At 44.7% G+C, this 13,134-nt stretch overlaps 1 protein-coding gene across 3 annotated transcripts in view; it reads left to right on the plus strand.

Moving 5' to 3' along the window:
- The window catches only part of LOC109856132 (ABC transporter G family member 9), a 95,162-nt gene that overhangs the window by 4,001 nt on the left and 78,027 nt on the right, over positions 1-13,134 (plus strand). For all 3 annotated transcript variants that reach the window (XM_020431077.1, XM_020431076.1, XM_020431078.1), the window contains exon 2: positions 1,493-2,590. In XM_020431077.1, the coding sequence (XP_020286666.1) occupies positions 2,478-2,590 (113 nt within the window). In that variant the 5' untranslated portion in view covers positions 1,493-2,477. The remainder of the gene's footprint in view (positions 1-1,492; positions 2,591-13,134) is intronic.

Here is a 13,134-nt window from a genome sequence, read left to right on the forward strand (position 1 = left end):
CAAAAAGAAATAGTAAACGCGAAAAACAAGTAATTAACGACATACGCTAAAAAATATACATAAAATCTGATATTTGATGCTTTCGCGGTGTGTAGTATTAAAATTAATAAAAAAAAATTTAAATTTATAAAAATGACACTAACGCGGTTCAAACCCGAAAAAAAAACATCTTTGTATGTTAATATACATAAAAGTTGCAATAATATATACAATGGTAAAAATTATACTAAAAATAACTAACAATATAATCTGAAAAGTAATGAAGCGCAACAAGTATAAAAACGACGAATATATACATAAGTGATACAAAGGCAGTGTATTAATAAAATATAAAAATATAAAAATGTGTTAATCTACAAAAATAGAGAAAGAAAGGTGAAATAGGCAATGTGCGGAAAATAAAATGACTACTAAGCTAAAACTAAATTTATTTTTAGCAAAGAATTAATTTTTAAACAGAGTTAGACGTTATTAGATGGAAAAGTAGTTGTGCAACTTAACTTTAAAAAGACGAAAATCGGCTGTCCTACATATCTCAGCTGGGATATTATTCCAGAGTTCTGCAGAAGAACATCTGAAGGAACGCTTGTAAATATCTGTTTTACAGCAGGGGATAGTCAGTAGATCACTCTGTGCACGCGCGCGGGTGTCGCGGGTTGACTCAACACATCTAAGAGTAAAAGTTTCAGATAGCGCAGACGGTCTTTTTAACTCTAAAATTCGATACAAAAGACAGCACATAAAATATTGTCTTCTTGATTTGATCTTGAGCCACTGCAATTTTTGAAAGAAAGGCGTGATATGTTCGTCTTTCTTAAGGTCATAGATGAACCTAAGACTTGAGTTGAAAGCTCGCTGAGAGAGAGAGAAAAAGAGAAAGAGAGATTCGACCGCACTCTTACAATTAGGTCACATTACACGTAACGAACTAAAAAGTAATTCAATCGCGCGCGGCGAAAAGCAGACGAAGGAGGGGGGATACGATTGGCGAGACGAACGCGTTTTAATTGAATTACGCTCTCAATCGCGGCGGCGGCGGCGGCGGCGGCGGCTCTTGATCCACATATACCGAACAAGGAACTTGGCAGATTAGAAACTTGTCAAAATCTTGGGTTCAAGCGCGCGTAGCCGCGAATGCGCCCGACTCGTTCACTCGTGACTAATGTACACTCGACAGTTGGCGCGTGAAAATTGGCGCGATGTAAATACATGATGTGGTTTTGCTCGCGATGCTCGATCGAGCGAGCAAAACGATGTCGTCAGTAACGTCAGTTTCTCCATTTTTTCGAGGAGTCTTCATGCAACTCGTCGTTTTAATTGCCGCGCGTTAAAACTCAATCGAAATATGCGAAACGTAACAATTCGCCGCGTGATGGTATACACGCGTGAATTCGACGAAACTGCAACTGCATATCTGTTATTTCTGTACGTACAAGAAGTCCGAATTGTCGTCAAGTGTGTAACGTGTCTATGTTCTTTCTTTATGTTTCAGAAAAGAAAACGCCTGTACGGATCGCGTGTCGAACGAAGAAGCGACAGCGAGTTGAGAACAATATTTCTCGTGAAACTTTGTGATCCATATTTCTCTTGCCTACATTCGTTCTTTCTCGAGTGTCCCGTTCTCTTCGACAAAGTTCGACATCGAAAAATCGTCTCTCCCTCTCTCTCGCGTGTGCGCGCGCGCGCGCACGCCCGTCTCCCTTCTTTAATGTATATGTCCACGAATGCAGATCAGGTCTTGCGCGACGCGAGAGACGGGTCATAAAGTTCTGATCTCCCGAAGACTGATCGGCTCTGTCAGAGCCATCTCGAGAGCTTTCTCGATATCCGACCGAGAAAATAAGACCCCTCTCGAGGTGACTATCACGATCTAACGATAGACGCGATCGCGCAGGCAGCGTTTAGAATCCCGTCGTCCGCGCTCTTCGATCGAACCTTTCCCGATCGTTCGCGCGCTCAGATTGATCGACCGCGAGACGAGAGATCGGTCACAAGGAATCGCAACACACACCTCGCCCGACGTTCTCGCAGATGTTGAGATCGATCCTCGATAGGACGCAGAACGACGCAATCAAGATCCGATCGCCGAAGAATCGTTCGTCTTTCCCGGTTCGGATTTTGCTCGGTGTTTCTCTCCCGACGAGAGACGACTTCGTTCGCGCCGCGTGAGATCGTGTAATTTTTATCGCGGGGTATTAGCGCGAGTTACATCGCGAGTCCGCTTCTATTGTCCACGTAACCGTGCGTGAGGATGCTAACATCGTCGGCGTCGTGTGCGCGTCCGTGCCGAGAAGCAACCCTTTCGTTCTGATTGTTCAATGAACGTGACGACTCGGTGCCGGGAAAGTGAGGCTCTGATTAAAACCGTGTGCGGTGCAGGCCACGTCGTTGACGCGCTACGTAACTCAGGTGGCGAATCGCCCCGACTAGAAGACCGAGAGGCGGCCAGCTGTTAATCGGCAGCCACCGCGGTGGACATGATTATTTCAAAGGATCTCTTCCTCCTTGGCGACCAGGATTATCTGCGCCTTCCCGTCAACGAGAAGCGCCAGCAACGGGCAATGGGCCGGCCGATCATCAATGCTCCCAGGTAAGGGAAAGAATTGAAATCAATCAGCTATAAACATTGTTTATGTATACTCGACTTAATTAGCAATTTTTCTGATTCAAATTAACGCCAAAAAAAAGCGTCATTATTCATTTTCGCATAACAAAAACGCGCGAAATTATTGACATATATCGCGCGGCGATCTCAATATTTTATTATTCACCCGTCGATTGCGATAAATAATATGTTTTGAAACACGTGACATCGCATAAACCTGCATATAATTTTCTTGCAATTAAAACTCTCGATACACTGGAAAAGCAGGTTTATTATCGCTCGGTATATAGGATAACCGTAGCGGTGGCACTTTCAATGCACAGTTATTAGTTCGCGAAATGACCATTGCTTGGTTTTCTTGGTTACGAGCGCGGTTTCTTTTGCCTCGCGCGAATGGGGCATATAGAAGCGCGAACCGAGCGACGCGGCGTTGAAATTGCCCCGTGTATTTGCGCGTTGTGTCGAGATCGGAAGATTTATGCCGGCACTAATCGATTCGCCGTGCTATTATGAGTTTTACGATTTTTACGAGAAAAACGCGCGCGCACTGACAGGCGTCGTTCGTCGCTCCGTTTCCTTCTTCCATCGATACGATCTCCCGATGTTATTACTCGATAACGAGTCTTATCGGCTCGTCGTTTACTCGGGGATCAATGATGTGTATATAAATAAAATACGCCGTGTGTTTTTTTTGGTTTTTTTTCTTTTTTTTTTATCAAAATCTGACCGTCGATCAGTAAAATATTTCGAAAACTTCACGCGCGATAACGCGCGCACGAAAAAGTTTATTATTGCCCGTTTCATTGAGCGATAGCACTCAAATTATATCGGTTCAAAACACAAGTGTACGATCGATGTTATTGCATTATATGTTTGTTCGGACATATATGCAACGCTTAATCAATTATCGCGTTTACTTCCTGTATATTTACGAAATCGATGAGATTAAAACAACGCGGGAGACAATTCGAAAATGTTGCACAATATATGTACGCACATTAAATCGAAAAGCGGCAACGACTATCGTAAAGCGCGGTGTGCTCGATTATTCGCGATTGCGCGCGCGATTACACCGGAAAGAAACACGCCTAGTTTAGTCCTAGTTTGCCTTTCAACAAACGTGAAATTCGCGTGACGTTGCGCGAAAACGCGGATTTTTCGAGAGAGAGAGACGGATTTCTTTTTCCCTCCCATATTCCCTCGCGCACTCAGTGAAAGAGAAGAGAGCACACGAGAGATTTCGCGACGCGCTGTTTCGTCGTCTCTCGTGTCGAGACGGAAATTTATGTCGCGGAGCGAAAATAGGGAGGCCGTTCCTTTGCGCGACGCGTGCGAGAGGCGCGGGCAATATCGCTCGCCGCGCTCTTATTTTACTTGTAACCTAGAAACCGCTCGATCGAAAGAAAAATCGGTAGTTTCTCCCGCGGAGAAAAATCGAGTCTTCCGCCTGGAGATGAAACCGTTCCAGTTTCCCATGCGTGACCCACTGCTAGGGACTCTCCAAGTGCCCCGCGCGCGCGCGCCTTTCTCTATACCACAGCTATATAATCCTCATTCGTCGCCGCTTCTCCCGAGAGAATCGCGCCGGACATCCTTTCCTTCCTTCCTCTTTGTCGTGATGCCTGAGAGGTGTCGGGTGTTTTCTTATTTCGCGCCGAGAGAGATTTTCTGCGATCGATATCGCAATCGCAGCGACGGCAGCAATATTCTCGATGTTCGTCTCTCGCGGAAATATCTCTCGCGCGTCCCGCCGGCAATCGCATGCGAATTTGCGGAGACGGAGTCGTATTGTTTTTTTCCGCAACTTTGCGACACACAGGCGCGATTAACTTTCTTTCTGTTACATTAAGGAACTTTCATTTCGTTAAAGTAACATTGCAAATATGCAGGTCACACCGCGCCATAAGACGGCTTATCGAGAAACGTTTTCTAGACACGCTAAGTGGAGGAGAGACGGGTTCGCTTTACTGCGTAAAGAACAATGAGAGTATTTTGCTTAAGTGCAGAAGTGTGGAACGAACAGAAAAAGAAAAAAAAAAAAAAGGAAAACAGTATCTCACCGTCAACGGTGCGCAGCGCCGGTGTTGTGAGGTACCTGGCGGCGTGAGATGAAATCGAGGACGGTGTGCAGACCGCGTGTGGCCATTAAGTAGATTGAATATTACCCTATATTCGGATAGATGCAATCAATAGTCTAGAAAAAAATGCGCTATTCGCTTTCGCAGCTCGCTCGGTGTCCTTGAATACAAAACCTATCAGCTTCGCGCGCAATTTGCCACGGAGAATAATGATGACGCATACACGTGCTCCATACCGTGTCGCCGTTGTGTTGTTGCGTTTGTCGTTGAAGCTTCGCGCGGATTGTCATTCTCGTAATAATAACGCGAAAAAGAAGTATTCACGGTTTTTTTTTTCTCGACGGAATGGCTCGGCGTAAAAAAAAAATAGCCATGAGTCGCGGTTTTGTCGCAACAGACCGCCGTAAAACGGGACTCTCGCGGCGAGAGTCTGTGACGTGATGATATCACTTATCAGAGAAGATATCAGTGTACATCGAGGAGGGGGACGGTATTAAAAAAGAAGAAAAAAAAAACATTGTATCTCTTTATTGTGGAAGCGCGGATACGTGTGATTACACGCTCAGTTTTATCGCGAACAATTTTCGGCGATAAACGCTTCTGTGTACTTCGTATATAGCGCGCGAATATTGACGCTCTCGCTTCGCGGACTGCGCTTCGTGCAGCCGCCGCTGCGTCGCACGAAGGACGAATCTGCGAGGCAGGCGGGCGAGGCGAACGCATGAACTACGAGGAATGCGAATGGCTTGATCAAGCCCGTTTAAAACGAAGCGCTCCCCTCGTCGCGAGCCGACGTCGCTGACCTGCCTCACGCGAGTCGCTCTACTGTGTGTCTCGTTCTCGGTGTGTATACTCGTTCTTCCGTAGAAAGGCAGCGGCGAGGCGTTCCCTTCCTAAATCGGTCGCGCTTAGAGAAAGAAACGGAAAAAGAGAACGAGAAACGCGAGAGGAGGGGTAGGCGAGGGTGGAGGAGGAGGAGGGGGGACAGAGTGATAGAGAGGATGCGGGTATCAAGGCCGACTTTTGGACGGTGAATAAGCGTCTCTGCGATCGCGATGCGTTGGGCGATTAAAGGATGCGGTAGGTCGCAGTCGCGTCGTCTGGTTGCTGCAACGTCTCCGGGAGGAAATTTCAATTTTAATTCTCGATACGAGTCCGCACAAATCAACATCGAAAAATGTCAAATGTATTATTAAAGCACTGTGTGAACTACTACTTAAAATAGTAGTACAACGTGTTTTATGGGAAACGGAAAGATACAAGAAAAAACACGTAAGCGAGAAATGCAACACAAAGTTTCCGTGTAGCTGTACACACGACGACGATTCGCTTTCTCGGGCGAGCGTTTCATAAAAATGAATGCGAACCGCACAGTATAACCGTTATCAAGAGTTATCTGCGATGAGAGACGCGATAGGGAGGACAGCCGTTTTGACCTTGCCTGCTGAGCGCACGAATGTCTGAGGTCGACTCCGAGAGGAATGCAAATGCGCCTCAGGTTCAGGACAAGCCGCGCGACCCCGCGATGCACGAACGACTCGCGAGCTCTTGGAGGTCGTTCTATACGTGCTTCTTATTCGGAGTGACGTTGCGTTCGCAACGCGAATTTATAGTTAATAACTTGTCCGGTTCGAGAGAAGACGTGCGTGTTTACGTACGCCGGAGAACGAATATCTACTTACCGCGCGAGAACGTGAGAGAGTCTACGGACGACGAAACTTATCGCGCGGTTTACGCGTATCTTTTAATTTTGTTTTTCGAAACGCGCGATAAGATCGAACGCGGATTTCTGAAACAAATTCGAAATTTTTTAATGTCCCATTCGCGTTACATTAAAAAATGTGTAAAAAATTGTTCGAAAAAGAAGAGTCTCTTGGCGATGAGACACTTTGCGACAGTCAAGGGAGGGGGGGAGGGATGTGTCACGATTTCAATTGGTAATGAGCTCTTATTTCCGGAGTCTTCTCGCTCTGTAAAATCCAGTACGTGTCTCCTCCCCGCGGAGGAGGAGAAGAAATTTAAATCGATCCTTCTCTCTCGACGGAGAAACACGAGATGCGAGGGGATAACCTAGCGAGCGTAATTTTGCTGACCTACCTCACGCGAGAAAACGACTCACGGCGAGTCGCGAGCGAGCGCGCGCTTATTATCTATCGCGTTGTTACACGACACGGCGTGTCGTCCTCTTCTTCCATTTCGAGTTTAGCGAGAGAACCTTTGAGAGTGCGCGGGGGAGGGGGGAAAGAAGAGAACGAGAGCCAAGGACGTTCCGTGTGGGCCGGACGACGGGGCCGGAAGTCACGTTCCCGACTGTTAAACGCGGCGAGTGTGCGATCCATAAGCCGAATTGAAAGGAGCACCGCGCTGTTATGTACTTTAAATTTAGTGGCCAATTTTACCGGGTGCACTCATTACCCGACCATGCGCTGCGATTGCGATTTACCGTCAGGGACATATTCGGTGTCGGCACTTAAAGAAAATGACAAAGGCGGCTCCGCGCTCCTCTGTGTGCTGAATTTATATTATATGCGGCGCGCACAATTCGTCCACGCTGCTCTACCAGAAAATTTAGCGGTTTTGTTTCTTTTTTGGCGCGTCGCAAAAAATATTTTATTTGAACTTTTGACTTCTTAGAAACACTCGGTCTAACATCGGGAAGGAATAAGATAACGGATAATCTCTCGTTCATATTTACGTCTATTTCAATAAACAATGTAAATATATTGCATGTCGTTGACAATCTCCTATCGTTTATTTCAAAATTTTTATCAATTTATAATGTGCGTATTTTTTTTCATACAAACTAAATAACGATGTAGTATTTTGCATTATTCAGATTACAAATTACTCGTTACATTGCGATTCATAAAGTTTTGTAAATAAAGAATAAGTTGTATCACTTTGCTGTTCCGGTTTTCGATCTCGCTCGTAAACTCGCGACTAAAGACCGTCGATAAACGCGAATTCAATATACCTTCGAATTAATCGAAGATTTCTCGAAGTGAAAGAAAATTGCGAGATAATTCTCCGCGACACCCTATATTATACGGTTGCGAACGCGCGTTGTAGTGGCTCCTTTGTTATCGCTCTTGTTGCCGTCCCAGTTTCTTCGCTCCGATACACGCAACGCGTTTCAATACGAAGTGCCGCACAATACTATTTGCTTTGAGTCGCTCCTTGCTGAAACAATGGCGCGATTTGTGCCTTCGCTTGTCGTTCGTTGTTAAGCCGATTAAGTCGACTTTGAGGCTTCGGGAGAATGACAGTTTATCATTTACAACTTGATGCGCGTTCGATCGTTATATATGTATAGAGAGAGAGTGGAAATCAAATCTCGAGAGAATATTTCACGAGAAGAATAAGAAAAAAAAAACAAAATGACGCGATACACTGAAATATAACAACTCGAGCGCAAAGGAAAAAAAATTTAAAAACTGCAGAAATTGTTTGCATTTCTGAACACGATATTTTCTTATCGATACTGCGTTTGTCTCTTTATTTTTCACCATGTCACGCTCGCTGCGGCGAGCCGTTTTACGACCGAGAACAGCGTCAATACGGCCGCGATAAAAAAAAAAAAAAAAGTCATGAAGTTATTCCAACTATTTCCCCATCTCGAACAATCTCCTTGCGCTATAATAACCCACGCACATAAATAAGATACCGCGCGTGGTATCTCGAAGAATGCAATGCACCTCAACATGTTAATTTGTCCAACGAATTAAATCTCTCTCGCTACGTCTGATTCATTATTTACGTCGATGCTCCGACTCCGATAATAATCGCTGATAATGAGTCGCTCGTTTGCTTAGTCATTGTCGCGCGTGTTGCATTCGTAATGCCGTTTTAATTCCTGTTATTATATTCGTGCGCGCGCGAGGTGCAATTGTTCTTTTTTTTTTTTTTTTTATAACAAAGATTCACGCGTAAATATAAATGTGAAAACGCGCGTAAAATCTAGTGCGAAATAGAGTAGAGATCGTCAAATAAATGTTTTATATTAAAATTAAATACATTTAATATCTTTCAAAATTAACAAAATATTAAAATTTAATATTAAAATATTTGATTTAATTTAATTTAAAATTATTAAATTTAATTAATTAATTTAATATTTTTAAATTATCTCAAAAAATTCGATATTGTGTGACGTTGTAAAAAAATCGGAGGGAACAAAGAGAATAATTTTTTTTTTTTTTTTTTAAATTAAAACTCAAAAAGTGTCTCGATCAGCTCGTTCTCTGTCGCGCAACGCGCGTAACCAGAGATCGCAGCTCGTTCGAAATCACAGTTCTTTCGCAGCGAAGTAGAAGACAGTCGGCTGCTTCACCCTCCGCGGTATCTGCTGTTGCGCGCCGGAGACCGCCTCGCGCCCGTACAGAAATAGCCTTAGAGCCCGACGACGACGCATGCTGAGACGCATATTATGCAGTGGTATCGCCGAGGGTGCCGCTCTCGAGAACGCGATTATTTTCTCGTGATCGTTGATAGTCGCGCGCGGCAGCCTACTCTTCTGCCGTCTCTGCGACGGCAGATCAAACACACTCTGACCGATCTGTTCGCCCGTAGACATCATCGGACTAGAAGAGACAAGAGGTGATGCATTAGCATCTATCCGACCTCTCGACGAGAGACGGGATTGTTTGTGTGTTATAAATAGAATAGAATATCTCAGTGCCATATTTTCGACAAAAAAAAAAGAGTACGTCCTCTGAGGTAACTGTCCCAATGACCGGACGCGCATTTATTAAAGAAATCGCTGTTAAATAAATGTTGAACATGTCAATTCTCAGTGCTTAAGTATTTTTCAAGATACATTTTTTTTTTTAAATATTTTTTCGCGCGCAACTTTAATACATATAAGTATTTTGCATATAAATATTTTTTGTGAATAAATTTTTCGTGTATAAATATTTTGTCATAATTATTTCTTTAATGTTTCCGGCACATATGGGGTTCCGGTTATTCGGGACGGTTTTACCTTATTCCCGCGTTAAAATCGCAACAGGACATTTATCGGACATAAATGATTCGAACCGTGAATCGATCGTTATCAGTTTTATTCGCGTATTAAAGACGATTCGGAGATCCGGCCACATGTCTTCGCGCGATATATGATATATTCATCGACTAGTTCTTGAAAAGCTGTCCAGCTGAAGGCAATAAACATTCCTGCTGACACGACTATTGCAGCCCGCGCCGACAGAATCTATTAAAAGTCGTGTCGATGATGCGTGTTGTAGGCGGCTCGATCGTAAAACTTTGTTTATGAGGGCGCGGAGATATGGCCGGTCGCAAACTCATTAAGCACCACGTCTGCTCTTGAGACAGATACATTCCGCAAAAAGGAACGTTTGTTTTTCTGCGATATAGGTCCTCCGCCGCCGCGACCAGCCAATAAAATAATTAACGAGGCTCTCCCTTGAATTAAAAAAAAAAAACAAAACAAAACAAGGACCAGAATTTAAAGCATACAATATGTCTCCTGTGTGTCTGGAGTACGTATTTAATAATCGTCGCGAGTATTTTGGCAATTCCAAATCGTTATGCAGGGGAGCGAGAACGAAAAAAACGGGCGAGAGGGGAGGCGAGAAGAGGAGCTGGAGAAATGATAGAATTTAATGTCGACGGCGCGCCGTTTGATAAGATGGGCGAGATACACGGTACAATTATGGTGGTCATCGAGTTGTTACTACCGCGTCGCACTGACCTTTAAGCACGGGGGTCAATTCTGACTTGTGTTCTGCGTCCGTGTCACGTACTTACGGTGGTGATTTTCTCATGATGCGCCATAATTGACGCGCCTACCTCAATTCCGTCACTTTCGCCGGATGCGATTTTCGTGACGTGTCTCTCTCATCTCCCGATGCATATCTGTTGAAGGATCGCGCAATTGTCTCGATGTCGATCGAGACTTTCTGGCGGTTATTACACGAAATATTGATGTTAAATGCGCAGAAATACAAAAATAAACACACACCTTTGCTTGTAGTTGAAAAAGAGAGAGAGAGAGAAAGAAAATTGTTTTGAAAATTGATTTCGGACTTCTCGATGTCTCTCGAGCAAAAACAGACACGCAAGCAGGTGTAATCGAATTGCATTAATGTACCGGATGTAGAGTGCGCGCTGGAATCGCGTTGGTACATCGTGCCCGCATCGTAAATGCAATTCGTCTTCGACGTTTACACATGTTCACACTTGCTCGTCGCGCGCACACCGTCACACGGGGACATGCGATATACATATATAGTGTGTCTATATGTATATATATACATACACACTTACACGTACGGCACAGTCAATACGTATATGTATATAGATATACAAAAGGCGCGCTGTCAACGCGCGCGTATCTCGAACTCTCACTCTCGGCGGTATTTGCACGCATACGCGCGTACCGCGTGTAAATCAAGCAACACATCGCTTCTGCGTATAGCGAGTTTCGTTGAGATTCTCATTAGCGCGCACCTGAGAGAAGCGCTCGTCATATTTATATAATATTATCAAAACTGAGATTTCTCTCGTTAGCTACTTTTTCATTTTATTCACCCTCGTGCGATATCGCACGATACGCGCGCTTTATACTACAAAAATATTAAAAAAAAAAAAAATTGTAATTCCAAAAAAATATCGATTGTTTCGCTCGACTCGTATCCGAAGCGCATTTTTGTTTCGCGACGTGTCCGATAAATGCGATAAAAGAATTTTTATACACGTCGTAAAAAATTAAAAGAAAGTGCAACACTCTCTTTCTCTTCCTCTCGTCCTCTAGTCCATTAATGTCTAACACGGTGCAATCCGATGTGTGCATCTGCGTCGTCTGCATTGACGCTGCGACCGTCGTCGGTGCGCGAAACCGAGAGAGAAAGAGAAGAGAAACGGTTGTGGTAGCGAGTGACAGAGAGGAGGGAACACGAGCGCAGTGAAAGGGGGGGAGGGAGAGCACAGAAGCAGAAGGAATCCATAGGTGGGAGAAAAGGAGGGAAGGAGGACAGAAGGAAAGGACGAGAGGCAGGAAGAGACAGAACGAGATACGAGAAGTGTCGGTGGTGCTGAGGGGTGTAAGAGAGACGGCGATATTCGACGGGAGAGAGAGAGAGAGAAAGAGAGAGAGAGAGAGAGAGAGAGAGAGAGAGAAAGAGAAAGAGAGCGAGACCATGTGGCTGTCGACGAGGGGTGAGATAAAGCGAGACAGAGCGGTCCGAGAGTGCGTTGAACCCGACCAGTGAACGCAGCAGTCTGTGCTCAATGCGCGACTGCGTGAACGTGTGTGCGCGCGCGCAAAACGGGCGCGTGTGAGTGCACATCGGTGCATCGATGTACGCGCGATGCGGTATCGCGACCGAGAAGGTGCAATGGTAGGGAAGAGCGAGAGCGGAGGGAAGTGACGAGAGAGGGAGGAGGGAGGAGGTGGCACGACGGGACGGCGAGAGGAGCATCGAGAGAGGGAGAGTTGCAGCAGTGGAGAGGGAGGCATAAGGCCAGGCCAGTCAGTAACGATGTCATTAGTTTAGTCAGTCAGCGAGTCAACAACTACAGTCTTTCGCAGGCGTTTCAAGTGGGTCCTGTGGGCCCCCTCTCTCTTTCTCTTTCTCTCTTGAAACATCCCTTCCAATATCTCCCACTTTTTACGGACCCTTCGCGCCCGCTGGTCAGCGGGGTCTTCTGGTGGTCGCGATTGAAGGAACCACGCGTTACCAAGCGATGACGATTCAAATTCGACGACGATCGCATCTCACGATCGCTTTTTCGACGCGCGCGATAGCGCATCTAAACTTTCGTCAGCTTCTTTACGAATTTTATTTTCAAACGTTTGTGTAGATATATATTTTTTATTTAGACGTTAGACATTTTCAAGCGTTTATTTACAATAGATATATACACATGTAACACTCATCGGTCTTGAGTTTTTTAAAAATGCAGAAACCGATAACATATAATTTCGATAAATTAAACATTAACAGCGTTATTTTAGACAGCGTTACAATCTACTGAATGAGGGTCAGTGGGTTAATTAAATCTTTCTGTTTCGCAAAATTTATTTAATTCCGAACTCACAAGTAAACCACCGTCTTGCTAATCATCAAATCTCGCTAACTGCCTCGAGCGAGCGAAGTATCAAATTTTACATCAAAGTTACATGCAATTGCACGTTTGATCTCAAACGCACAATTCTTTAGGCAACAGTCGTTTCATATACGCGCATCAAGGTGATTACATTATAACCGAGTTTAAGAAAGAGAAGGTGCACCTTTGTCACCGCAGCATTACGTTAACCGCCAATTAAAGTGTCCGCGCCGTTGCGGTTAACCCTCGCTGCGCAATTTCTTAATCGCACACGTTTTCACGGAGAATATACACGCTGTCGTAATAAGGTTTATAGATCGTGTTTCTTTGCTCTTTGTCGTCGACGAATCGTGTCGTGAGAAAATGCGTCGTGAAAAATCGCAC

The sequence above is a fragment of the Pseudomyrmex gracilis genome, unplaced genomic scaffold (assembly GCF_002006095.1).
Source record: "Pseudomyrmex gracilis isolate BER0280 unplaced genomic scaffold, ASM200609v1 scaffold_108, whole genome shotgun sequence".
NCBI lineage: Eukaryota > Metazoa > Arthropoda > Insecta > Hymenoptera > Formicidae > Pseudomyrmex > Pseudomyrmex gracilis.